Source organism: Phaethon aethereus, assembly GCF_964289735.1.
Source record: "Phaethon aethereus genome assembly, chromosome: 8".
Lineage (NCBI taxonomy): Eukaryota > Metazoa > Chordata > Aves > Phaethontiformes > Phaethontidae > Phaethon > Phaethon aethereus.
The window spans coordinates 23,001,469-23,028,950 of NC_138584.1; the positions used below are offsets into that span (position 1 = coordinate 23,001,469).

Sequence of the window (27,482 nt, forward strand, 5' to 3'; positions counted from 1 at the left end):
GGTATTCACCATCTCTTTAATTGGGAACTGCTTTGCTCTGCAGAGGAGCTTTAGTGACCCCAGTGTCTGATCTTTTCCCTTCTGTGAGAAATCAGCTTATAATAAAGCTCTGAGCATGTTGTCCCCTTCCTCCACTGCTGAGCAGCCTTACCCAGCTGTTCTAAGGGGCCCAAGTGACCAGGACTTTGAGAGCACCTGGAAATTAAAGCTAGAAGTGGAGTCTGCTGAAGTGCTCCAGGGCTGTGGTGCCACAGGGCTGCTAGACTGAAGGCTGTTTGGGAGAGAGAGAACTAGAGCTAGGCTGAAGTCTGCCCCATGGGACCCTGTGGGTTTGTTTTACTTTTCCAGGTGGATTTGTCACCCCTGAGCCAAGAGAGCCCTGGTGACATTCAGGAGTCATCTGGGAGGAAGCCCAGTGTGTCTGTTGTCACTGCTGATGTTGGCCTCGTCAGCATGGTCCGGCAGGGGATCCTCGCACTGCAGCTGCTGCCTTCCAACTCCAGTGCAGGTTGGCTTTGTCCTCTGGGTTAAGGTTTGCCCAGTTGTTTGCCAAGGGTTGTATTCTTCCTGCCTTAGGCTGTTATTAATTTTATAAGGTCGGGTGCGTGCACCCTTCTGTTAGGGATGACATTTCAACAGCACCTTTTGCTCTGTGCTCTGTGGGCAAATTGTGGTGGTGGGAATGGGGAGAACAACACTGCGCCTCGTGCCATGTGTCAGCATTAGGGAGTTTGTGAGGAAGTACAGCTGTGACTGTTGCTCAGGACAACGAAGTATGTGCAGAGCTGTGCCCTGCCTGAGTGCTTCGCTCTACCTAGCTGGGGAGTTTGCCAGCTCCAGAATGCCAGGAAGCTCTAAACACCCCTCAGGATTTTCCTTTCTACTTTTGCCCTGCCTACATTTTCGCTCTGGTGGATATATGGGGCGAGTGGAAGCTGGTTGAGATGGAAGATGCACTAAGATACTGCCTTATTTACAGGTATAATAATAATTACGGATGGTGTGACTAGTGTCCCTGACGTGTCTGTGTGCGAGACTTTACTCAACCAGCTCCGCAGTGGCACAGTGGCCTGCTCCTTTGTACAGGTATGTCTGCTGTTAGCAGGGAGTGTGGGGGCTGCTGCCGGCCGGAGGGAGGAAGGTGGGTTGCTGTTGGTGGCATTCACCTCCAGAGAGGAAAAGGGGACTTCACTGCCTGTTTGAGCCCTTTACCAGTCCTCAGTACTGCTGTGCTCTCTCAGGTATCTTCTTTATCCATCCTGTAGGTGGGCGGTGTCTACTCATACGACTGCAGCTTTGGCCACGTTCCCAATGTGGAACTGATGAAATTCATTGCCATGGCCACTTTTGGTGCTTACCTCTCCACCTGCCCTGAGCTGGATCCCCTGAGCCTGGATCTGAATGTGTATCACAAGGCATTTCTGCTGTACTCCTTTCTGCGTACTGGGGAGTCCCTGAATCCAGAATACTACTGCGGTGAGGAGTGTACATGTCCTCTTTCAATCGCCTCTATTTGGGGTGACTCCCCTAGGCTTGGTTATGCTGATACTCTCCCTTGTCCCCTCTGGGCCATGCCTCCTGGGGGCTCTGGACACTATTGGGCTATGTGGCCTCATCTGTGACTCCCCTCCTGGTTCCAGGAATTGGGTGTATCGGGCAAAACTAATGTCTCATTTTGCACCATTCCCCCTTGTGTGGATTTCACTCAGCAAACTGCGGTTCAGCCCGCTGTGTTGGAACTTGGAGAGTTCAAAGTGTGAGAAGCTCTCATCCGACCTTTCCTGCCCACTGGCTAGCCCACAGATGGGGACATTCTGGAGAGCTTGTCCTAATAGGGCTTGCAGATGGCAGTTTGGATTGAAAAACTAGACCCCTGAGAACTGTCCCAAACGCCTCTCTTGGTTGGTCTTACTTTGTGAATGTTAGTGACTGAGAGTATGCCAGGAGGGATTAGTTAGAATAAAACACGGAAACACCCTTTTGTGCCCTGGCGATATGCTGGTGCCATCTGCACTTTTTGTAGCTTGGCAGAAAAAGCCACATACAGTGACAAGTTTGAAGAGAGCTGGCCTGGGATTTGGAAATGTTGACTCTTAAAAAGATCAGATGTTAGTGGTTTAAACTCAAGGCTTCCACATCCTGATACCTTTTAGAAAGTACCTGGGAATTCAGGGTTTTCCAGGGAGAGGGATAGAGCCCAAAAGCTTGCCATGTGGCTGTTGGAACAGCTGTGCAGTTTCTGCCTGTCTAGGCTAAATGTGTAATTCCAACGCATGCCTTGTCATGAAGGCTGTCCCAGAGGAAGCAGGGCCTGGCACCCCACCCTACTCCTCTCCCAGGCCTCTTGGCCACGCTAGTGGACTTGTTTGCTGTGTTGCAGAATCAGGAGCAGGTGTAAGTGGTACCTGAAGGACGTACTGTTCTTCAGGCCAGCAAGCGTTCCTGGCAGCTTTTGTAAAGCGCTTTGGGAGGGCTGTTGCTGTAGGATGAGGAGGAGGGGAGTTGCTCCCTCACAAACCCCATCTCTGCCGTTTGCAGTGTCCCAGCACAGACTGTTCAATGAGCACCTGGTGTCTGCAAGCAGCAACCCTGCTCTGGCGATGAGGAGGAAGAAGCACACTGAGAAGGAGGTGCATGCTGACCTTGTGAGCATTGTCTCAGTCCGGCTGCGCGAGGGCTACAGCATCCGTGAGGTCAACATCACGAAAGGTGACTGTGCTGCGTTGGGGGCTGGAGACTCTGTTCTCAAGTGTTCAGAGGAAAGTGCAGGGTTTGCCATCTCATCAGAGTGGCTGATATTGTGGAGGAAGTAGCCATTTTTTATGTACTCGTAAGTTTGTTTTTGTGAAAAACTGCCTGGTGTAGGACTGCCCAGTATTGTTGTGCAGTTGTGCACTTGTTGGGCTCATCCTCTGTGGCTATAAGTACCTGGGGAGGGACAGATGGACTGTGACCTGCTGTATCTTAGAAATGAGTCCCCACAATTGCAGGGAAACTAGTGACAGAACTTGGGGTTTTGCAGAGTTTTCTGGGATTTCCTCTATATTTCTCCTTTTTTCATCCCTTTCTAGTCCTTTGCTAGATGCACTCCAAAATACTAACACAAAGTTGAGCCCTCTGGTACAACATATTTAATGCCTCCAAACTGCAATCTTCCAAAGGAAGAAATTGGGGGAAACAAGGATATTGATAGGTGAAAATGCCAGATCAGTCAGCACCATGACCCATACTAGAAGAACATCATCCAGTGGTCCTGTTCTCTCATCTGACTCGCTAGAGGTTTTGGCACCTGGAGTGTGAGAACTAGCTGCTGACCGGATACTTTGAGGGGTTTGAGTATCCCAAGGAGTGACAGCAAACTCTGCCAACCTTCCATCTCCAGCTGTGACTAGTGGTAGTGCTTTAACTGAAGGGGAGATGAAAAAAATCCAAATGCAAGTTTTGAATTGCAAGCAAGAGAAGAAATTATTTTTGACTGTCACAATGACCAGCAGAAAGCCTGGAGGATTGGATTCTTAAAACACAGTGCAGATGTGTACAACACATGGTGATCCAGTGTCTTCACTGTTCTTTTTGGGATATTAGTACACAGAATGTATTTTATGTTGGAAAATCAGTCTGCTATAACTCCAAAATCATTCCAAACTTACCATATGATGTTTTCTATGAATTTACTGTAGTCTGTCTTAAAACCATGTGAATGTCTTATGCCACCGCTCTGCTTGGAAGATTGTCCCAGAGCTTCATTGCTCTTTCTCTAGCTTCCTTTCTAAACTCGCTCTGACCAAATTAGACCTGTATGACTTTATTATCCTTAATTAAGTTTATCCTCCTTCTCTGGCATTGCACAAACATATTTAAGAGCAATGCCTTTCTCCTTGTAGCCTTCCTTTTGGCAGGTTAAGCAAGCCAGTGTTTCAGCCTCCTTTGTAAAGGCAGGATTTCTGTTCTGTTTATTCCTCTTAATAGCTCCTTCCCCCCTGCAGCCCCTCAGTTGTTTGCTTTTCACAGTTTGGTCTCATATTTCTTGAAACAGTTGATAGGAGTGTTCTAAATGTGGTTTTATCAGTGCCTTGTTCAGTATCGCTAATAATTCCCTGCTTCTGAAGTAAAATACCATATCTGATAGACCAGGAATCACATGAGCTTTCTACATGATTGCACTGCACTGTTAGCACAGAAATCCCTGCATCTTTCATGCACCTTTGCTTCCAGCTGATGAGTCCTTAGGGGTGTTTTATTAGGGTTCATTTGTTTCTTTGGTAGTCCCTAAATGTGCTATTCTTCACATAATAGTACTCTTAAGTTCATCTCACTCCGTTCAACTCACTGTTCCTGTGTCATGACTGGGAATTGCAGGTCTTTCGGCTTGATGCTTTTTACAAACTGAATGGATCTAAACTAGATTTTTTGTGAAGGTTGCTAACAATCATATTAGATAGGATGATTTCTAAAGTTGATCTTCCAAGAATATCCCTCCTTTCTTGTTTCAGGAGTTTTCTGTTAAAAGTAAGAATCTGCTAAGGTTTCCCATTGAGATAGCTCTTCTAGTAATGTCTGCAGATTGCTTTAACCTCCTGTAAGTGTGGCATGAGATAAGATGCCCTTAAATCCAGGCAGATCAGGTGCATTCCACTCTCCTTGTGTAGGAATGTCTATGGAACAGTCTGACAAGTCAGTTCCTGTCCAAGTTGTGCCCAATATTGTGTCTTTTATCCTCCTGTGCACCAGTTCACTTACAGTTTGGACAGTGCTGGAGCCTTTCTTTAATCTGGCAGCAATGATGAAGTGCTGTTGGTGACTGTGAAGTCCTATAAAGAAATGCTGAAAGAGGTAGAAGGCGTGAATCATTTAAAAAGCAATCAGACAAGTTCATGTTGCACCTTTTTGCACAAAGGTGTAGCTACAGCCTCTGGCTGAGGATATCGTAAAGCAGCAAATTTCTGGACTCTGGAGGAATGTATCAGAAATATCACCACATGTTCACCATGCTCCCTGTACTTTCCTGTAGGTACCTTCCTGCCACGTTTTAGCCCTTGGAATGCTAAATCGATTGGTCTTCAATTTTTACAAGAGCAGAGAGCAGAAGAACAGCTGCACTGGATGAGTTACCTTCTGTGGTGAATAGCTATGGGCAGGTGCACAGGAAGGAGTAAGAATAGGGTAAATGTACATGATAACAGCTTTCTCCTTTCCCTTTTTCTTCCCTTTGAGCACTCTCTTTGCAGCTCAGGGGCTCCCTGAGCCAGAAATACTTTCTGTGTATTTTGATTAAGGTTTTTTTTAGAAGGAATTTAAAAATGCAATGTCTGAACTATCAAAAATTCAGTGTGTATTTCTATGCCAGTCTTCAGAATAGTATTAGATAATGTTGCTTATACTTTAAAAAGGCTAAATGCTCTGGGGAGTTGCTGGCTGTCATCAGAAAAATTGTTGAACTAACATCTTAAAGTAGAATTTACAAAAGATCAAGACATTTAGACATTAAGTACTGCCTCTGCTAAGGAGAAGCATGTTTGGCTAATCGGGGCTTTCTGGGCCATTCTGTAGAGAAGTGTATAATGAAGAACAGTTAATTAACCTGGATTGCCAAAAACTGTTGCCAAAACTTGCAAACTAAAGACTGTTAAGGAGCCAGCTGGCTGTGAAGAAAGAGGAAAGAGTGCAGTTGTGGACTTTGACACTGTCGCTGTTCTGTTTCACTTTGCCAAAGGCAAAATAGAATAAATAGCTAGCTTTGTTCTCAGAGTTGCCTGGAGAGGTTGTTTGTGATATTTATAAGTGCTCTGGTTACCCTCACTGTTTGACTTTAGATATTTAGGCATTTAGAAGGCTACTATGGTTAGTTAGGAATGCAGAAGGGCTTGCGAAAGGGGGAAGATTGAAAGGTATGGAAGGGAGAGAAGCTATGTCTGAGAAGCTGTGGGGTCATGGTGTGTAATGGAGCTCAGCTCCTCTCCAGTTTGTTTCTGGGACAATGGCAGAGGATTGCCCACTGTAACAAAAAAAAAAAAAAATCTCACTCATTGTTTTGTGTGGCTGTGTATTGAGGAGAGCCTGGAGGACATTTTTCAAAACCTCATCTTCCTCTGTGAATTAGTCCAGCACCAAAAATAGCTGGGCATGAGCTGGCCAGTGAGAATGGCTGTTCTCAGTGTCAGTAATTGGGAAGATAAGTGAGTTTTCTAAAAATCAGAGCTGAACTTCATGAAAGAAATCAAAGCAGCAAAAACTTTTATTAGCTGTAAAGTCAAGAACCAGAAAAAGATCGCTTTGCAGTAAGAACAAGCTAAAGATTCATCTAGGTATGACTTCAAACTAAACAAATATTTTGCCTGTGTTTTTAATTTTGCTTGTTTTGGATTGTAGGAGTGAAGCCAGGATGACTAATGGAAACACAGGTGGAAGTAGGAAATATTTTCATTAATGATCTAGGCAAAAAATGTAGGAGTTTACTTGTCATGTTTGCTGTTGATGAAGTAGAAAGGCTTTGTTATGAGAACTAAGATACTGTGCAGAAAGCAGTGGATAAGCACTAAAGCAATAAGTGTGAGGTGACAGTACGAAATGGAAAGAAACAAATTTATAAATTCTTGTTTAGCAACACAAAGCACCCATTGTGGAAAATATTAGTGACCTTAAATAAAATTCTAGTAATCCTCACATGAAGTATAGTATACACCTTTGATCATCTTTGTTCAGGAAAGATGAATTCTTGAGGTGCAGGAAGGTCTGTGACTGTTAAGGAGAGTGGATATTCTGTCATAGGTGGATGACCATGGCTTGGTTTAACCTGAACAGTAACAGCTGAAACTGGGTAAGGGTTTCTTCCTCTAGTGCACACTCCTTGTCAATGTTATGGAAATGAACCTTCTCAGAATAAAAATAATTTAATCAAAAGAACAACTGAACGTGAATTTTGCATGTACTCTGGAAGGTTTCTTCCAAACATTGACAGGGAAGAGTACTCTGAGGGAGCCTTCCAGCAGGGACCATAGGAGCAAAAAGCAAGATGGTTTTAAAATGGAGTGTAATGAGCCTGTGAAGGGGATGTCATGATATGCCTATGACAGAAGCAAATGCAACTCTGCAGGAAACATGGGATCCAGGCTGATGACCTGTTCGGACAGTTTCCAGCACATCCAATCACTCATCTCACAAATGCTGCAGTCTGGCAAACTGTAGAGTGGGCTGGACATCAGAATAGATGACTGAGCAGTTGAAACAGCAGTGTGGCAGTGTTACAGAAAGTCATTTGTTTCCCTAGGTTGTTTTGGTACAAATACACATGCACAGTCAGCAGGAGTGTGACAGTTTTCTGCTCTTCTGGCTCAGTGAGGCTTGCTGTCAGGTGTTTGTGTTAATCTTGCTGGAGATGCAATGGCCTGCTTAAAGAAAAAGGTGAAAATGTACAGTTTGAACAATGGGTGAATATTCATTCTTAACTTTTTAACTTTGGGAGGATAAGAGGGCAAACATGATGAAAAGCTTTTGATGCTTGAAGTTCTAGATTGCATGAAATACTGTTTGTGTAGGAAGAACGTGGAGTTCTTGCCAAATGCTACATGGCAAAGCCTCCCTCTGTTGGGGAGAAGAGAGAATGACTTCAGCTACAGCAAACAGTTGCTAGATTACTTTGTCCTTCTCATAGCGATCAACCAATGTCACAGTATTCAGGAGTCCCTGGTCAGAGATAAAGCTCAGATGTGTACCAAACAAGCACTTGAACTTATTCCTCTGCTTCAATGCAGGTGGATCTCAGCTGGAGGTGAAACTAGTGCTGCTTTGGAAGCATAACATGAGGATAGAGTACTTAGCTGTGACACCCTGGCCCCTGGACCCATCAAAGCGCAGCACATGGGTGGAGGTGACAATGGAGGGAAGCTATGACATCTTGCATGACATCAGTTGCACCATGAGGAAGCCTATCACCAGTCTGTACCGCACTACAGTCATCCGGCGCTTCTGGAACACCTTGCAGAGGTGAGCCGGATCATCCCCAGCAGTTCCCAGTATCCAATGTAACAAAGAAATTCCTGCCTTGGCATGCTGGGGCATGGGTTATGCAGGTGGCAATCCCAACTCAGGGTCCCAAAGGAATGTGGTCTGAGGAAGAGGCATGACTGGCCACAAGTTTGGTGTCTAGCCAAGGAAAAGACTCGAACTGGTTCACGGTGAAGGTATTGCTGCCCCTGAGTCCTGATCCTGTGATGCAAACCTTAACTCTGATTGCCATCCCATGGAGGTGGTGTGTTCTTACAGCACAGCCTTGCAGGAGCAACACCTCATGTCTCTAGGCCTGAAGCACCTGTGGGTTATAGCCATTTCCTGGCCAGGGTGACCGTTACTCCCTGCTATTCGGTAGATTCCTTTTCTAGTTCTTCATTCTCAACTCTGATCATCCTCCTTATATATTAAGCTGTTACACCTGAACTCCCTTAACATGCTCTTTGCAGTCAGGCATTGGATCCCAGCATTGCCCTAGAAAGCTATGTTGGTACAGATGGGCTCTCGATATGTAGGGAGTTCTGTGTGTGCAGGCGCTGGGCTGACTGGGGCAGCAAGGAGGGGAACCTGGGCTTTAGTGGCTAACTGTCTCTTCTCTTTCAGTATTAACCAGACAGATCAGATGTTGGTTCATCTGCAGTCTTTTGACACAGTCCCAGAACACTTCACCATTCCTGAGAGCACCAAGAACGGGGTGCCCCTATTCTACATCCCCCCAGGCTCCACTACTCCGGTATGTTCCCTCTCTCCCCCATTTAATGTGGGATAGGTTGTCCCTCCTGCCTATTCTGTCTTGCACCAGGGGATGCTGAGTCCCAACAGGCAATCAAGATCTTCTGTAACTCTCAACCTTCATCTCTTGCTCTTTGTCCTGCTGAGTAACAGAGTTCAGGTGCAATGCAGTGCGTATGAGCATCCCATCTCATACTTTTTCCCCCTCTGAGAAGTCACCCTATGTCTTTATTGCTGCAGCTACACATCTAAGCCTCACAGCAAGTCTCCCAAGTGTGCTGTGAAGCCTTTTGCTGTAGTGATGTGATGTGTGAGACCAATGGTGAAGCTGACATGCTTACTTTTGCCATGCTTTTTCAGTGAATACCTCATGCGTGGAGTTGCTGCTGGCAGTCTTGTGCTCTGGTGATGTAACTCAGCACCACTGAGTGAAGATATAGGATGTGCTGAATAGTTGTTGTTTAATAGGCTCATTGCTCTGAGCACTCATGTGGAAGGTGCAAGAGAGATACTTGTCATCTGCACAGCAGAAACTAAACAAAATATGAGCTAATAGTTTCCACTGCAAAATTAAACACATTGAAGCTCACTGAGCCGAAGTGCTAGCATATTATCCCTGCTAGCAGTGTCCTTGGCATTGGTAGAACATGACTAGCAGATATCAAAGCTATGGGAGCTTAAATTAAAGAGAACTATCCCTTTAATTTTATTGCTTAAGCCCTTTACTTCTTTAGGTTTGCCTAGTAAATTTTCACTATGTAGGTTATGTATCCAACAGTACATCTGGAGCATCTCATCTTATGGCTAACCACCACTTTATTTTTGTGTCAGCAGAGTTGCTATAGTTGGTGGAATCACAGTGTTACCATACAAACATGTTAGAGTTGCCCAATGCCACACATTGCTGGTACCCTATTTGCATGAGCACTCTCAGATGAGTTATCGCAGTGTTTAATTGCTCTGCTGACACAAGCCATATATTCCCCCCTCAATCAGAAAGCATACCATTACATATGCCATCTTTTCCATGGTTGAAGTAGTTAAATTCCTAATTAACTTGACATTTCAGGAACCTAATTAATTTTTGCTTACATTGTACTGCCTGTTTAAATCTGAACACACTTAGTTATTCTGCTGAGAGGCAGTTACTGAAAGCCAGGGATGTGGCTAGCCTTCTAGGCCTACACAGCTCAGCCACTGGAGAAATTCCTGCTCTGTCTGGGTGGAACCTGACAGTTTCTTACTGAATATTGCCCTGTCATTTTCTCAGGTGCTATCCCTGCAGCACAGTGGGTCTGACTCAAGCCATTCCCAGTTTGCCTCCTACTGGAAGCCTATCCTTTCCATGGATGCCAACTTCTGGCAGAGGTGGCTGCACATGCATCGTATAGTCCTCCTTCTGGAGCATGACACGTATGTAACTGGCAGGGCTGAGCTCACGTGCACAGTGTGGGCCAGCCTGGGAAAGCAGGGCGTCCAGTTCAGTCCAGTTGCAGTTGCAGCTGTCTTGCAGGTGCCTTTGGCCAAGGGAAGGGCCTTGCCAGTGGGACCTGGTGGACAGTGAAGGCTCATTTTTCTGAGAGGGACTGTGGGTTGGGAAGTCATCTTTGTCAAGAGGGCATCTGTTCTCAGGAGCATAAATCATTTCTGAAGTCACTCTTGGGTTTGGATTTCCTGATTGCAGGTAGTGTGGATCATCCAGTTGCAGCTATCCCACATGTTTTTGTTTGCTGCTGGACAACATCTTCCCCAAAAGCTTTGCTTTCCTGAGGCTGGTCCTAACTGCAGAGTTCTGTGAATAATAGCCATATATTGCATGGAGGGAGATAGAAACAATACGAGGGAGAGCAGGATCCCTGTGCGCTCAGGGAGTGTGGCTCTTGCCAACAGGCAGAGGTAGGGGAGGTGCTTGAATACTGGCTGCTGTGGAGGAATAAGGCTGATGTACCAAAGGCTGAGCTGGAATGGCTGTAGCAAAGTCTCTCTGAGCTTTGGAGGAAGAAGAGAAACTGTGGTTCTAAAATGACTTTCTGCCATACCCTGCAGGCCTGTGCCCAAGCACCTGCACACGCCGGGCAACAATGGCCGCTACAGCACCATCCAATGCCGCATCTCTCACTCAGCGCTCACCTCCTTGCTGCGGGACTGGAGCAGCTTCGTGCTGGTGGAGGGCTACTCCTACGTCAAACTGATACACAGGTGAGTGGCTCTGAACCAGTGCCATGTGGGGAATCGGGCATATGGCCAGACCAAAGATCTGATTAGTCCAGTATGCTGTGATGGGCCAGAAGCAGATATCTAGAGAAGAGGATAAGAGCAAGACAAGCAGGTATGAATCCCTGCATATTCTGAACTGCTCCCAGTGCACTTCAGGCACAGCCCAGGGTGAGAGGGAAGTCAGCTGGGGGGTTTCTGTGCACTGGAACTGACGTGCGTTGCTGCCGAGTTGTGTGGGCTGTTGAGCTCTGCAGAGCAGGCCTCCATTTGGTCTGACACGACAGAGCAGCAAGATCCATGCTATTTCAGCCCTGTCTTAATCCCTCCTCCCTAGCTCTGAGGATCCCACACCTTCCTCGTTTTATGTGGTGCGGATCATCTCCAAAGCTCCCTGCATGGTTCTCCGGCTGGGGTTCCCTATTGGCACACCTGCACAGGCCAGGAACAAGGTGAGAGCTGGCTGGCTGCTTCCTGGGGTAGGAGCAGGGCAAGAAGTTCTGGAAGTGGTGGGTAGATCACAGGTGACACTGTGGGCAGGTGTCTCCTAATAATTAACTACTATGTTAAGGCTTAGATGGGTGTGAGTTTACTGTAAAAGAAAGGGACAGTTTGGACAAAGCTTTGTGTGTTAAGTCTGTGGAAGATCTAAACCCAAAGACTTGAAGATCAATAGAGTAGCTGGTCACATGAATGTTTTTTCCACTGCTTAATTCAACTGTGGGGCTTGAAATGACTCAAAGGTTATCTAGTCTATCCTTGTGACCAAAGTGTAATCAATACTCTGTCAGGAACAGCAAATACTTGTCTGACTCATCTGTAAGGACCTCTATGATGGATGTACTACGTGTTCTCTAGGCTATCTGCTTCAGTAGGTGATGAATTGCATGTGTATGCTGTATCATTTGGGCACGGAGGAGTTAGAGTTAAAATGCAAACAATGCCCCACATGAGCAGTACAGAGAGAGAAAAAAATCTAATACCCAGATAATATTTTAAAGAGATGCAAGTCTGCTAGATAGACTTCTAATAACCTCTTTGTATCAAAAGAAATGGGCTGCCCCAGTCAGATGCAGAAGATGGGGTTACTGTGGACTGTTTTTCCAGCTCTAATGGCTGAGACAAGTCTAAGTGTTCCTAGGTAAAACAGTAAGTACGAGAAAGGTGTCCTGCTATTAAGCTGTGTGAACCTTTTGTTATAAACAAGAGGTTTATCATCAAACCTTGTTCTTTTGTGTTCATGAAAGAAATCCTTGGTTTGTCTCACTTAGCTTTAGTGTTATATTAGTCTGAGGAGAAGTTGACAAACATGGGAAGGACCATATCTTTCGGAGATGATAAACCCAGATAACACTAAATGCTCTGGCACTCTGGAGGATCTGCCCTTTTATGTCTTTAAGGGATCCAGGCTTTGGGCACTGGCTGCTGGGCCGGCACGTGGGCTGGTAATGCCAAGTGACAGGTTTTATGAAGGAGTTCCCTCTGGCAGGTGTAAGTTAATACCTGTCTCATGAAGAAGGTGTGAGACAGGCACCATACCCTGCAGCTCTGGGCAAGCTCCAGATCATTGCAGCAGGAGCTGTATGTAGATCATAAATTGTGTCATGCACAATATTTTTCTTTTTTTTTTTTGCCTGCCATAGGGCTGATTAGCTGATTAGCATTAGGCTGATTAGAACTTAGCCCCCTTTGTTTAAGGTGAAGGGGTTTTTGTGTTGAGCTATTCAAATTTCCAGTGTTTAAGGAAAGGAAGGTACCTGGTACAGTCTGACTTTGAGAAGGCTTTTGGTGAGACTCCATACAGGGCATAACTGCAGAACTGGAGTAGGAATGAGGTGTCATAAAACAGCAACTGTCTTAGGGAACAGGGCAAGGAAATTGCAAAAGTGCTCTGTTCTCATCAAACCAGAAGCTGTTTGTGGTTTTCCCAGTCTTTTTACTAGTCAAAGGGTAGGGAACTCATCTGCAGATAGTGAGCTGGGAAAATCTGCACGTGGCACAAAGCTATTTAGTTTTCTCTTCCCTTTCAACCTATGTACTTTGTAGACACCTAAGCAGCATGGTGGTGGCTGGAAGTCAGTACTGATAACTGCAAAATAGTGCATCTTGGATTTGGGAGCTTAAACACCATCAGAGATTCTGTGTTACCAGTATGAAACCACGAAGGGGACCCAAGTGGCATTGTAGTGCAGAAAAGAGCTCTGCTTGTCATCTGGGTTTGGGGACACTCTTTTTCTTGAAAAAGACATAATAATGATGGGGAAAGTTGCTGAAATAATTAGTGTTGAGGAAGGAGATGGAGAGCTGCTGTTCTCCTGTTTGCCTATGATGGTAATAGAAATTAAAATGAGTTGAACAAAGATCACAAAAAGAAATCTAACCATGGAAATTTCAAAGAAAACACTGGGCATTGTGGGGATTAGGTGCTGGTGTGGGTAGAAACATATTCAGAGCTGCTAAAAACTATAAAAAGTAATCAGGAAGTCATTTTGAAAGTATCTTGGAAAAAATTAACCTAAAAAATAACATAAGCTCTTGAAACCTTTTACCATAAGGGTTTGACACATGAACACAATAGTGGGGGAACACGTCAGCCGCAGGAACAGCCTGGATCTATCTTATATGTACTAGTTTACATTTACTGTAGGCTGTTGAGGAGGGGAGGAATGAGGGTGGGTACTCAGACTGCTTCTGTGGAGGAGCTGGCATGCTCATCAGAGTTATAGAAGGTGATTTCTTCAGCCTTTAAATCGTCTTTGGGGTTTTTTTGACCTTTCTTTTGCTTTTAAAAATATTTATAGTTGTTAAAATGTGGACCTAAGAGCCTTGTGTCATCTTGATCTTGCTAGTGCCTCAGAAGTGAAATGACCTTTAACTCCTGTTCCTCTGTATATTCAAGGAGTGTTCTATTCCTTTTAGTCAGGCTCTTGTTTTGGAAGCTTATTTTGAGTAGGTTATGTCTCCAGACAAAGGTGGTCACATTTACCTTTTGCTTTTGCCATGACAGATAGTGGAGGAGTTACGGGACCGAATCTTGCAGCTGCGCTTTCCCCACAGGGTCCAGAGCAAGGAGGCAACTCCAAAAGCAAAGAGGAAAATGTTTGGCAGTAGTTCTCCCTCCAAGTCTCCGCCTGTGGCTGGGGCCCAGTCAGCCTTCTCAGACAGACCCTGCCTCGTTGTACTGCACAAACCATTGGAGAAGCTACTCATCAGGTAGTGATGAAGATCCAGGCCATGAGCACAGCCTCCTTGCCCTGGGAAATGGGAGAGAGGAGGGTCTGTGGATGGTGCTGCCAGTTGCAGGATGAGAGTGCTGTGAAGCTGGTCCTTGTTGGGGTGGGCTTGGGTTGTGGGTTTGTGGCTGGGAATGGCAGCTGTACTCTGAGAGGGCTGTGACTTGCAGCAGGAGGCCTTGCTGGACAGGCAGATTTGTTACTCCTAACAAATATGTTGCAGAAGTAAATTTAATTACTACTGTCTGAGCAGGATCCTGTGCTGGCTAGCTGTGCTGTGCTGCTGGAGGGCTCTGTCCTGGGCCCAGCAAGCAGGCTGTAAATCCGGACAGCTCTGGCCCTGAGCAGAACATTCTTTCCACCTCAGTGAGCCACACTTCTGCCCTCTCCTAGGTATGAGAAGCTGCCTTCTGACTATCGAGCCCCCTTCATTCTCAACCTGGAGCATCCCCCGGTGTCTGGTCCGCTCACTATGGTGGCCAATCGCACTGCCTCTTCCACCTTGGCCTCGCTGTCCCGCTACTTCTATCACCAGCGTTGGATCTGGAGTGTCCAGTCGGGTCTGGCACCAGCTGTGCCCATCACCGCTGTAGCCCAGCTCCTTTCCACGCTCACAGAGTAAGTTGCACACCTGAACAGGGGTGCTTTCTCCAGCTGGTCCTGGGGATGCAGAGAAAGCAGGGTAGATCTGAGGCCTTATAGGTAACATTTGAAGCTGCGGTGCAGAGGGGTTTGGTCCTGTACACAGCTTCTAGAGCGACTTGGGCCAGTGCTTTATCCAGTTCTGCAGCTGCCGTTGAGGAAAAGGAGAGTCCTCAAAAACATACAAAAGGGCAGGAGGTGTTACTGTGCCTGGAGTATGCTGATCTTCACACAGGCTGTCCTGCGCAAAGTGTCACAGCTCCCCATTCTCTGTGTGTAGCTCCCTGTCTTGGGAAGGCGGGTGTTATGGGGTGAAGGGTACAGTCGTTCTTGTGTTTTAAGGCCTGCAGCGTGGGTAGACAAGTCCTTCATTCCTGACTGCCTCTCTGTTGCCAGGGTTCGTCTGTCAGAGGGTTTCCACTTTGCATCTAGTGGGGATGGAATTATCAATATGGTGCTGGAGCTGCCCATACAGGTGAGCCTGGGTGCTGCAGTGGGGACACAATCCTTCATTGCTTCTGCTGAGGTGGATTCACCGTCCTGTGATGGGATTTCCCATCCACTTCTAGCACACACCCTTGACGTGTACAGGGAGACCTACCTCCTCCCCTGAAGTAAAGCACCTGGTGGGTTGGGCATTTTCCTGTCTTCATCTGCAGAGAGAGCTGCTTTGCTGGTATAGAGACATGCTGTGCTGGCGGAGTTCATGAGGCTGGGACAGGCTCCCTCTCTCCACTGCTACTAGTGGAGCTGGGTGATAGGGCTGTGTTATGTAGGGGGCACTGGGTAGGTGTGGGTTGTTGCTGCTGGCCAGGCTCACGCAGCGTCTCCCCTCCAGATTGACGGCTCAAGTGAGAGCAGCAGCAGCAGCAGGGAGAAGCACACCTGTGTCGTCCAATACATCCTCTTCCCACCCCACTCCACCTCCACCAAGGACAGGTGAGGCTGTTGCCCTGCTCCCAGGGAGGGCTGGCAGCAGAGTCATAGCTCCAGACTTGCCCTTTGCATGCAGTGTGGGAAGGAGGGAGTCTAGTACGGACAACTAGCTGTCATAGATTGATCACTAGTTAGCTGGGACTTTGCCTGCAAACCTATGGTTTGTGTGGCTGCTTTCACAGCTCTGAGAGAAGCTGCAGTGGGCTGCTGGCTCTGTGCCATCTTGCAGGACTTGCCTTATGTCTTTCCTCCAGCTTTTCCACAGATGATGACAATGATACGGAGGTAGAGGCCATTGACGTGGACACAGAACTGAACCTGGTCACTGAATGCTGGGTAGAGCCACAGAGTGGCCATGTCCACAGTACTGCTGAGAATTGGAAGCACCTCCATGGCTTGCCCTACCAGAAAATACCTAAAGCGGTGAGTCTCTGAAGGGGTAGGGGCATGGGCTCTTTTGTGGAGAGAGAAGGGTTTATTGCAAGTGCACTGCAACGCTGCAGATGAATTAGTGAGGGCCAGAAGAGACGGGAATGTTGTTAACAAAAGAGCCTGAGATTCCTAAAAGAGGAACTGGGCTATTGGACAGAAAAGGTTTCTGGATTGCAAGGCAGTAGGTGCAATACTGCTCTGGGGTGGGTGGGAAAATACAAATTACTTTGTCAAGAGCCATTCCATTGGAGCGGAGCAAGCTGGACCAGAGCAGGGTTGCAGGCAATACTGCAAATGCACCTCCTGAACAAGGCAAAAAGAGGCCAAAGGGATGGTGGAGGGGGAGGGAGCAATGAGTGAGAATAGGGCAAGTCAGGGGATAGGATTATGGGTGTTTCCTCTTCTTACTTTTAGACTGTTTTCTCCTACATTTGGGGGTAATAATTCTGCTGCATACAGCTGAGCCTTGACTGCTTATTGCAGCTCTATCCCCGTGACCTTGCGTGCATTGCCACCATGCTGAGCTTTGAGTATATCAGCCAGTTGTGCCAGAACAAGGAGTGGGTCTGCCCTCCTTCAGACACCAAAGCTACTGAAGGTGAGTCCAGTATGTGCGTCCTAGGAGGTTTGATGGAGCAAGAGGCAGCTAGGCCCTGAATGTCTCAGGGCCTGTTAGAGGTTTCTGGAAAGTGGAACAGGTGTTTTGACAATGACTTTCTAGACTTTGATGGCTATGGGTCACTTTGTTGCACTTGTGCTAATAAGCTGCCAGAGAAATGGCTTCATCCTGGTAAGGTCAAAAAAGCATTGAGGCTTTCTGCCCAGGCTGGAGACATGACTAGGTGACCCTGCTTGAGCAAGGAGGTTGGGGCAGATGACCTGCAGAAGTCTTTTCCAACCTCAACCATTCTATAATTCTGTGAGTGAGGCTGGCTTCTGGAGCAGATGGAAGATGAGCTCACTTATACAGTGATGGGCAGGGTATGCCTGGGCAGGTGGTTGTACAGAAGTTGTAAATGATGTGAACGAAGAGCTTCTCTTTTCTGAGTTACAAGACACAGAGCAGTTTGTGGGACACTTGCTTTCTCGTGGTCCTGTTCATCTCTGGACCCTCCGTGAATGCTGCATTATCCCACAAAGATAGGGAAGGGGACCGTAGGAGGTCTGTTCTGTCCCCTTCCTTCCGTATAGGATTGTGTATCTGATCTGACATGATTAAAATAGTTCATTGATAACTCCATGAGTATGTTTGGGGGTTCACTCTTGTCAGCCAGAACCTCACTATTTTTGCTTTCTTGTCATTAGTTCACCCCACCCTAAATCTTTTGCTTGCTTGCCCTTGCAGTGAATAACACAGCAGATATTGAGTGGGTTTGAGGGAGCCAGGATCATCCCAAAGGCTGAGAGCAGGACCTGAGGGAACCCTATTGGATCCCATCACTGGCCCTGTGGGACGGGGAAAGGGCCAGGAAAGCTCAGGGCCCGGAGGGCAGAGACTCCTTTCCTGAGGAAGAGGACAGGAAACGCCTGCAGGGGTGTGCAGAGCCTACCAGATGGGATATCTCTCCCAAGAGCGTGGGAGTCCTTGTTCCTGACTGCCGGTAGTTCAGGCTGCCTCTGGCTTGCAGCGTGGTCATTGTTCTCCAGCAGTGTTAACCTGTGACACTGACTTTCAGGTTTTGTCCCCTGGCAGTTCTGGGCATGAGCTGTGTAAGGCCTCGTGGTGGCTCCCTGTCTCTCTTTGTATGATGGTGGCAATAAGCTCAGGGGACTCTTCCAGTGAGGTACCTCTCTGTAGGTAGCTCAAAACCTGCTGCAGCCTCCAGCAGGCTTTGTCCGTTCCCCACATTCATTCTTTGTATCCCTCTTCCCTCCTAAGCAGAGGGAGTTGGGGCAGCGTTGCTGTGTACCTTCACTCGTGCTACCTGTGCTGTGTTTAGGGCTGGCACCATGCATGCAGAGGTGGCCTGGGAGGCAGGGCTATGTGGTGCCCACAGGCATGTTACATTCCCAGTTCTTGTTGCAGATCCAGACATGGGGGCTGGTTTTCGAGTGCATGAGATCCCATTCCAGTTCAACCTCATGAAGCTGTTGCCCAGGTGCCAGCAGGTTGAAATGTTCTTCCTAATGCTGACAAAAGGTAGGTGCCTCCACCACCTGCCTCCTCTTGTCCTCCCTCCATGGCTATGGGCACCCTGCTCTGTGTGCTTGTCTCCCTGGGCAGCAGGCATGTGAGAGCTGCCATGCCTCTTTCAGTAGCTCAGTGCTGTTCTTCCCACCCCTGCAGCCCCAGGGCTGTCCAGTATATTGCCATCTTTCCTGGGATGATAGTTTTGGAAGAGTTGCTTTTGAAAACATTAAACCTAGACTGTTGCTCTGGGGTGATGGTTTCTTGTCTTTAGCCCCAAACATCTCCAGAACAGTTGCAGTAGCAGGGTAAGTCAGTGGAGGCTGATGATGCTGAAACTCCAGGGCTTCCTCAACACTCTCCAAGTCAGTCTTGCAGAGGTGCTGGAGGAAACTCCTGGCTGTGTGGAAGTGTCACTTTGCAAAGGGCTGTCTCCTGGGGGTCTGGGCAAGTGATGGCTGTGGAGATGCTGTCTCTGAAGCTGCCATGGTTCTGTTTTGGAGCAGAGAATGAGGAGGTGACCAAGGACTCTTCGTTTGTGCCCAATGAAATGCTACTAAACCTCTTCCATGGCTGCCTGCAGCATGACCTCAGTGACCGGGAGATCCCCATGGCTGATGCTGATCATGTGGCTTTCATGGAGCAGGTTCTGCAACGGGATCGTGATGGCCATCAACCGCCCTTCACACTCCCTGTAATCACAGGTAAAGTCCAGGAGCAATAGCAGCAGTGACACTGGAAGCTGGGGTGTTTCAGGAGCCTTGCTTTCAAGTCTCTTCCTCAGCTGGTGTTTCTCAGGTTGGTTTCTCTGTGCTCCATTTCAGAAGAAACCCCGAAAGCCTCTGGGACCCTGGAGCAGCAGGATGCTTCTGCATCCTATCATCTTGTTGGCAGCAATGGCACCAGGGATATTACTGGCTCCACAAGTACGCTGCAGGTATTGCTATGCTGCTGTCCTCCTGAGTTCCCTCTGAAGGCAAGGCAGCAGCTGTTGTGGAGCAGGAGAGTTAGTAGAAGGGTTGGGAACAAATTGAAAGGCTGGTGCTTTCCCCACGCTTGGCAGCAATGCAAGCTGTAGCCTGTGGCTGAAGTCAAGCAGGAATCTGGTAGGTGTGTGGATAGTTGCGCTTACCATGGGCCTAACCTGTTACAGCAGTGCTGGTGCTGTGCCACAGATTTCTCAGAAACCATCTGAAACCTCACCTGGAGGTCAGAACTGGCCCCAGCAAAGCTGGCTAAGCGCGTTCTGACTGTGTGTGCTGTGTTTCCTCGAGCTAGGCTGCTCCGAGAGTGGTGCAGGGGGTGGCCAGGGTGATTTCAGCACTGTGCCAACCAGTAGTCATGGAGGGACTTGCTCTGTGTGGTTGCTACCTGCCTCAAGGTAGGCCTGTGCTATGAGCTTATCCAGCTTCTGCTCTTTCATCAGAGCCTTGGCAACACAGAGCTGCCTGAGGATGACGTGACCCTGAGTGACACAACGGGGCCCTTTCCCCCACAATGGCGATGTTATGCTAAGCTGGTCAACCCGCAGCATGTGTTCCTGACCTTCCTGCCAGCCACCTTCTCAGGTGAGGCTGCCTGTTGTGGGGAGCAAGAGGAGGTAGCAGTCCCAAGCGCTTCCTCAGGAAAGCAGCAAAAGCAGAATCAGCTCTGGCAGGATGGGAAGAAAATTGAACAGTGGAGTCTAGACTCAGTCTTTTTGCACCATATGGCCAGGAATAGGGTAGTGCAAAGTGCTGAATGTCTTTCTCTTCTCTCCCTGCACATGGTGCTGCCCATATAGTGTTTTCAGGCAGGGAATGTGGCTTCGAGTTGTTTGCTGACTGCAACTGTTGGACCATTTTCCCAGTACAGTTATTAATGAATGGAGTAAGGAGACTGCTAATGGGATGGTCTGGGAGAGTCCCTGCTTCTGGACATTGGCATTGGTCTGGCTTCCACTGAGCTGCTGGTGAAGGCTGCTAGGCTCAGCTGGAAATACTCTGTGGAGCTGCTTCCACACACAAAGAGGTAGCAGGGACATCTGCTCTCTTGGGAATGTAGATGGAGGGGTTAAACTGTTCTCAATGGACAGAGGGTGATTTTATTTTGTTTTCTTTTAGATGTACGGAAGCTGATGGCTTGTGGGTTGGACAAACCTCCAAAAGATGAAAGTCGATCTGGAGAGGATACCCTGGGACCTGTCTGTGCAGAGCAAGTCAGGGCTGAGGCTGAAGAAGGGGATGCTGCAGTGCCATTACCTACCCTCAGCATAACACCAGCCCACGGTACTGCCCTCAGGACAGCACCTTGCTAAAGTATTAGTATCCTTGCTATTCCCGAGCACACTGTTGGGCAGATTGAGGTAGGGGGAATAACAGGCTGATACAGCCTGTCAGCTCCTGCTTGGCAATCAGCTGTCAGAGTCAGGACGAGGGGCAAGTGAAGCCTCAACTAGCTTTCATGATGTTCATGGCGGGGTGAGGGAGTGCAATGTGAGCTGAGTGCCCATGGCCCAAGGCTGGCTCCCTGTGGGTAAGGAGGTTGCAGGTAGATAGAAGCTACTAGGAATGGCAGTACTGGGCTGCACTGGAAAGTCAGTGACGTATGTCATAATCCAGACTGGCACTACCAGCAACATATTGTCTTAGGAAGAAGGACACAAGTCTTGAGGTATTATGGCATTTGATTGCACAGCCCCTGGTGCAGTCAGCCAGGTCTGCAATGAGGATGGAGGGTTGTGCTGCTGCAGAAGGTGGTGATTGTGGTGAACAGTCATGGCTGCCCAAGAGGGGGCTCAGTGTGGCCAAAGCACTGGGCTGAGTGGTTGGGTGCTGGGTGAGGAGAATGGCCCCTGAGGTTTGAGTGGTGAGAAGCTTGTAAAATCAATACCTACCTGTGGGTGCTGCTGTGAGGGCTGTGACCTCTCAGACCAGGAACAAGTTGCCCATCGAGGGCCTTTATCTCAGGATTGTTTCTTTTGCAGAAGTGAGCCGTGACCCTGGAGAACAGGGTGGCCCCTCACGGAGGGATGTACATATCTCCTTCTGTCGCCAGAACTCGCAATCTGAGCTAGGCGAGTGCCGCCGATTTCGCTGCCCCATTTATATCTACAGCTGCTCTTTGGAGCTGTTACGAGAGCAGCTTGTCAGCCCACGGGCACACCGTCCTCCCCGGGACATCTTTTTCAGGTAATACCAACCATACTTGATTCCTAGACAGGAAACAGAGGAGCTTCCTTGACAAGAGGCTGGCTCTAGCCCTGCCTTATTCTCTTGGCTTGGCCTCTCTGCCTTAGAGCAGTCACAGCCTGTGCATGGCCTAGGGCCCTGCTTTACTGGCGCCAGAGCTGTTTATAGTCTAAAACATGCTTCATTGGTGCTGTGACTCCTCTCTTCCAGGTCCCAGTCTCTGGAACGTCCTCCTACTGCTGCTTGGCTAGACCACAAACATAAGGAGTTGGTGAGTTACTGCACACTGCTACAGGAGCATTCCCACCAGTGCTATGTGAAAGGTGAGGAGCATCGTGATGGGAGCTGAGACAGGGTTGGGGCTGGACCCTGGATCTTCTTTTAAGAAAGCAATGTCTCATTTTTCTTGTGATCTTACACTGGGCAAAGCAAAGAGCTGTGGGACTGATCTCCCACTAGGAGGGATTTAAAGATGCCTCTGTGCATCCCTGTGGGCCTATCATATACTGTTCCTGGACCTGTGCAGTGCTGTGGAGTGGGGTCCTTCTTTGGCTTTTTCCCCTCACCTAGGTAGCAGATCCCTAGGCCACTCTGGCATGACACAAGCCCAGGCTAACATGTAGCATTAGGCATCCTGGCTGAGTCTTGTCTCCCAGCACTTGCACTGACTGCAACACTGTGTTGGGACTTAGTGAAAATCTGCATGTGGCTATTGACTGACTCCTGTGACTTTGCATCCTTGAGGCAGGGTGCTCAAGCACTGTGTTTGATCTGTAGGGCTGTTCAAGAGCCTTCAGCAGTCACACAGCATCAGCTCCCAGGACCTACTTACAGCCATGGACTACTGTGAAGAGCTGCTCCAAGAGATTGATATCACCAACTTCCTGCTGACAGTGTGCAGCCATGTCCGCTCATTCCGAGAGAGCCACCAGCATTTCCGTACACACTCCAAGACAGCCAGCTTCCAAGTAGGCAGCATAGAGCAAGAAGAGGAGCAGAACTCTAGGGAACGGGGTGTCTTAGTCTCTGAATCAAGGTAGGGGCCCACCTTGGGCTTGCTTCTGTTCTTAGCATTGGGCCAGGACAATTCTTTCTTCAAGCATCTTCTACTGCCTGCTAGAAGGAATGTTGTAGGGCAGGGTCTAACAGAGCCACATGTAAGGATAGATATTTCCAGTGGGATACCCACTTGGTATAGTGTCCACCAGGACCCTCTCTTTTTTTATAATCTCTGGTGCCATCCATCCTGTTGCTTTCTCTTGTAGTCTTTGCTCATTACTGTCCCAGCTGGCCGAAGCTGGCAGGCAGTTTGTCTGCAAGTAACTCTCAAGACTTGTTTCTGGAGAATATGTGCAACTCCTGATGCTTGACTCATTTGAGTTTGCTGTTGAGTATGGTAAAAATGACAGGTTTATTCTATTTTTCTAATGAATAAAGTGTCTTTTTTTTTAAATTAAAACTCGGAAAAAATTCACAGGAGAAATATCAAGGCAGAAATGGAATATGCTCGATGCTAAACTTCTGTCCTGCTATTCCTTAGGGTATTTCTGAGGTTAGTATTGCCTCTGGAAACTTAAGGAGGGGAAAAAGTACTCTATTCCAGGGTGCCTTAGTATCTGTTGAAGAAACACCCTCTTTAGGTCCTTTGTCCTCTGTTTGCACTTGACTATCCTCAGTTCCTTTATGTGAATTCACTAGCATTTGTTGGGAATGCCCAATCCTGTTTCTCATACTGTAAGTCATCGAGATGAGGCTGTGGTTTTGAAGAATACTCAGTGTTTGGAAGGTCAGATGACTACTTCTTCAAGTGCTACTTTCCCAGATTAAAACTGTGGGAACTTTATTTTTGTTCATAAGATATTACAAATCACCTATCCCGATGGCAGATTGTATAAACATTACTGAAGGACATACAGCTTGTGACACATTGCACCCATATCTGTCATCTGTATTACTAATTTTAATGCCTGGATAGTACTTTGACCAAATGACATCTCACTCCCCAGATTGCTTTTTCTGAGTTTTAGGATTTAATTCTGTCATGGAGCTGCTGAATGAGCATGGCCTGAGCTTTGTGCTCTGCTCTGTCTGCCAAGACACTAGGGGTGGTGTTTGCTATGAGGTGCCCTGGACTGGGTAATTCAGATTGCTCCAGGCCTGTCCCTATACTCAGCCACGTGTCTCTATTTCCCAGGGAGGGTGTGTAGCATGGTGTAGAGTACCTGGCTGTGGGATCAGCATGGTTAAACTGCCTTTGGCCTGGCTTCAGACAGCCTGAGCGCTTATCTGGCTTAGTGGGTGGCAGGAGGGTTTCTGGGGCTGTAAGGATAGGGGCTGCGTAAGTAACATCATGTTTACATAGATGAGATGTGGGGAGCTCTGAGGTGGGATGCTTGCAGGGTACAGAATACATACAACTGTTCCCATTTCTCCATTTGCCTGTCTGACCTCTCTGCAATCCTGTCAGTGCGGAAATGGAGGACTACAGCGAGCAGGACTCCCATAACATTGCTAGCCCCACGGAGGAGCCAAAGAGCAGTATGGGCACCAGCTGCTGTTCAGAGTTTCCGCTTTCGCTGCTGGAAATTGGACAGCCTTGCCAGGCGCACCCTGACTTGCATAAAATTATCCAGGTGAGGAATGTGGGAGCTCAGTTTGGCTCCTGCAGGAGGCTAGAGTGAAATGTCTGCTTCACGTTTGGGATTTCTCTTTTAGGAAAAATTCCTGGAAATTGGAAGTTTACATTTCAAGCCAGTGCCATCAAATCCTCACTATTTCTTCTATTGCCCACCATCAGCCAAGAAGGAGGTAGGTATGGTGCTGCCCTGGGCAGGCACCTAGTCCTTGTGGAGGGAAGTAGCTTTGCTTGGTGTCAAATTTGGGTTTGGGGCTGGCAGACCTATGGGTAGACTGTGCCCCTGGGGGGCCCATAAACAGCCTGCTTCACTGTCTGGCATGGTGCTAGTATCTGCCCTTCCTCTCTCCATCTCAGGAAGAGGCATCTCGGGATCAGGCAGACAGGAAAGGCAGTGAGGACATGGAGGGATCAGAGGCAGAACTGGCGGCTGAAGAAGGTAACATTTGCTTGTGCTGTCCTGGAGAAGAAAGTGTCTATAGTCTCACTGTGGTGATGCCTTTCAGAGTTTGACTGTGCCTGGTGGGGACATGGGCCTGGTTTGCTAACAGGGAACCTGTGTCAATAGGAACTGTGTCTGGGTGCTGCATTGCCACAGAGAGTGACCCAGAGCTGGAGGTGGAGTACCGTGAGAAGCTGGAGCATGAGTTCCCAGATACAGATTCCCTCTCGGACTCCAACACGGTGAACCAGGATGATGACTCCTTCAGTGTTCTGGGAGGGGACTCGCTCAATGAACAGGAGTTCCTGGAGCAGGAGATGCCCCCACTCTTTGTACACCTCACCTGCTCAGTGAAGCTGCGTAGTCAGCACAGCTCCATGCCTGTGCAGTCCCTGCCAACTTGTCTAGGTAAGAACAAGCCTTGCTGTGAGGTTAAAGGGCAGTACGGCTTCTGTCGGGTCCCTGCTGGGTGAGCAGCCCCTGGAACAAATGTTCTGTGTCCTAAACAGCAGTCCCTCCGGACCAGCCCTCCCTATACGGAGCCCTCAGGGTCTCCCAGCATCAGACAAGGGCTTTTTCACCATGTCTTCCACTTGCTGTGTGATTAGTTGTGGTAGGATGAAAGGATCATGGAGGATGGTGGTCATCTTGAGCCTGTCCAGCTGTGTTGGGACAGCCACCTCTTGCAGTCCACACCACTTGCCACCAGGCTGTGTATGTGTGTAAGCAGAGCTGTTTATTGCTTGATTCCCTTAGTCTGTGATCTCTCCTCAGGGGAGGTTCTGAGCTGCCTGGAAAGCTGCCAGGGCTTGAATACCATTGACTTGGGGGACCTCTGTGTGACGCTGGACATCTTTGTGCTGACATTGCCCCTGGAGATAGAAGTTGTGAACGCAGACATTCTCCACAACAGGTAGGTAGAAGGAGGCCCAGTCACTCACTCACCCTCTGCTTGCTGTTTCCAGCTGGACAGTCTCAGCTCCTCTCTATGTGCTGAGACTCGGGATTCTCCTTCTCACAGAGCCTCCCACAGCCCTAAGAAAACTAAGATTTTTTCCAAGATGGGCTCACCTTCTCTGGAGATCCTTTTTCCCTCTCTGGAGCCTGTGTCTGTTTATCGTCTTTGGCTCAAAAGCTGATGCTCAGCTTGCTCTCTCTCCTGTGGCAGATGCACCTCGGAGAGCAGCGTTTCCTTCACACGCTCTCCAGGGCAGCCATCCTCTTTCCGCTCAGATGAGGATATCATGCACAACTTGGAACGGCTCCCGTCCACAGGAGATGAGAGGTATGGCACTGCAGACGTAACAAGCCCCTTGTGGCCTCCTTTTGCTGCTTAGGAGCTGCATTGTGGTGGCTGTGTGAATGAGAATGACTGTTTCATTCTTCTTCTCCTCTCTCTTAGGCACCCTGCACTTTCCAACCTCCCTGGAGTGCACAGGCAGGCTATTGAAGCCACTATGAATGAGGTAAGCCAGCCTTGCCTACTTCTTGCTTCTAGCTGGAGCAATGTGGCCACAGAGTACAACTGCTGTTCCACACTTACTAGCCTGCTCCAAGCTGCAACTTCTGTCAACTGAAGTGACTTTCAGGCCTTGCTGGTATCACACAGGCCATTGGCCTTGTGCTCCCCAAAAGTGTGGGATTGCCCTGAAAAAATTCTTACTGCAGTTGGGGTGGGACAGACAGACCTCTCTTCCAAAGACCTTTTCCTAGGTACATTCAGAAGGAGATGAGATGTAGGTGATGAGAGGGGCTGCTCTCACCCTTTTGGGACTTGGATCAGAATTGGGGCAGCTGTGCAAATGCTGGTCACCTAGGTCTTGCTCTGTGTCCTTACTCTACTCAGATTCGCTGGCTCCTGGATGATGAGATTGTGTCTGCACTGCGCCACTCACAGGTCATCAGCACTTCCATCCTGCACCGAGTGGCCACCCACATCTATAACTCCAAGGGGCGGCCCAGCTGCCACAGCGAGGTGGTGCTGCTCCAGTTTGTCTTTGGACCTGAGCACTCTCTGGAGAAGTTCAAGGAGGTAAAGAGAAAGCCCTGAGGCAGTGTCATATGCTTAGCTAGCGGGATGCTTATTCTTCCCTGTGTTGCAGGAGTTCAGAAGAATGGCTCTGCCAGGCTACATGCTCAATGCAGAAGGTAGTGACTACCACTACATCTCCATCAGCCGCCTGCACTCCAGGCGGGCAGCTCCAAACCCTTCAGGGACACCCTGCTTGCAGCAGCCAGCTGGAAGGGGTACCAGGACAGCCCTGGGCCAGGCAGGCCAGGAGGGTAGCAGTGAAGCAGAGGCAGAGGCCTCTGAGCTACACCATGCAAGCTGTGTCCTCCCAGAAGAAGCCCAGGGTCTCTGGGGGTGGCCGGAGAGTGAGACAGGCATCATGCCAGACACAGGAAACCCCATACGTGGAGGCAGCCATGCACAGGATGAGGTGAGAGACATTGAGGTTGTCTGTTGGTGGGGAGGTGTGGGACACTCTGGTAACAGAAGGTAGAAGGATGCAGGAGTATGATCGGACTTTTCTGTGCCTGTTTTTCTGGTCATTTCTACAACCTTGACTTGTGTGCAGGTCCCAGGAGAAGCGCTGAGCCTTGACCAGAGCAGAGCACCTGGCCATGACTCCCTGGAGGAGGTGGCTCTAGACACAACCATACAGTCACTGCCATCCTCCTCCTCTGAAAAGGGCAACAGTGAGAAATCACCATTGGTGACACCATCTGCAGCAAGCCTGGCTGACTCGCAGGGCAAGGAAGGTAGGAGCTGTGAATGTCAGCAGCATGTACCGCAGCCTCAGGAACTTTTAAGGGAAAGGCCCTGTTTTGGCTGTAGCATACAAAGCATGACTGCTACTCCTGTTCCAGTCCCTAAACACCAGAACTGGTGGTGTTGCACTGTTGGTTT

The 27,482-nt window shown here is 48.5% G+C and overlaps 1 protein-coding gene across 1 annotated transcript in view; it reads left to right on the forward strand.

Annotated features, from left to right (window-relative positions):
• The window catches only part of SZT2 (SZT2 subunit of KICSTOR complex), a gene marked incomplete at both ends in the record, with an annotated part of 58,266 nt that overhangs the window by 4,937 nt on the left and 25,847 nt on the right, over nt 1–27,482 (forward strand). The window contains 32 exons of the mRNA XM_082002831.1: nt 349–508; nt 980–1,086; nt 1,266–1,476; nt 2,539–2,709; nt 7,752–7,983; nt 8,611–8,740; nt 10,010–10,152; nt 10,786–10,938; nt 11,291–11,405; nt 13,961–14,166; nt 14,580–14,804; nt 15,225–15,303; nt 15,667–15,767; nt 16,019–16,187; nt 16,680–16,794; nt 18,223–18,336; nt 18,831–19,028; nt 19,149–19,261; nt 19,751–19,892; nt 21,290–21,494; nt 21,705–21,817; nt 22,272–22,530; nt 23,962–24,127; nt 24,210–24,302; nt 24,487–24,568; nt 24,698–24,979; nt 25,346–25,484; nt 25,740–25,856; nt 25,974–26,037; nt 26,418–26,603; nt 26,674–27,012; nt 27,151–27,271. Coding sequence (XP_081858957.1) covers nt 349–508; nt 980–1,086; nt 1,266–1,476; nt 2,539–2,709; nt 7,752–7,983; nt 8,611–8,740; nt 10,010–10,152; nt 10,786–10,938; nt 11,291–11,405; nt 13,961–14,166; nt 14,580–14,804; nt 15,225–15,303; nt 15,667–15,767; nt 16,019–16,187; nt 16,680–16,794; nt 18,223–18,336; nt 18,831–19,028; nt 19,149–19,261; nt 19,751–19,892; nt 21,290–21,494; nt 21,705–21,817; nt 22,272–22,530; nt 23,962–24,127; nt 24,210–24,302; nt 24,487–24,568; nt 24,698–24,979; nt 25,346–25,484; nt 25,740–25,856; nt 25,974–26,037; nt 26,418–26,603; nt 26,674–27,012; nt 27,151–27,271 — 5,050 coding nt within the window. The remainder of the gene's footprint in view (nt 1–348; nt 509–979; nt 1,087–1,265; nt 1,477–2,538; nt 2,710–7,751; nt 7,984–8,610; nt 8,741–10,009; nt 10,153–10,785; nt 10,939–11,290; nt 11,406–13,960; nt 14,167–14,579; nt 14,805–15,224; nt 15,304–15,666; nt 15,768–16,018; nt 16,188–16,679; nt 16,795–18,222; nt 18,337–18,830; nt 19,029–19,148; nt 19,262–19,750; nt 19,893–21,289; nt 21,495–21,704; nt 21,818–22,271; nt 22,531–23,961; nt 24,128–24,209; nt 24,303–24,486; nt 24,569–24,697; nt 24,980–25,345; nt 25,485–25,739; nt 25,857–25,973; nt 26,038–26,417; nt 26,604–26,673; nt 27,013–27,150; nt 27,272–27,482) is intronic.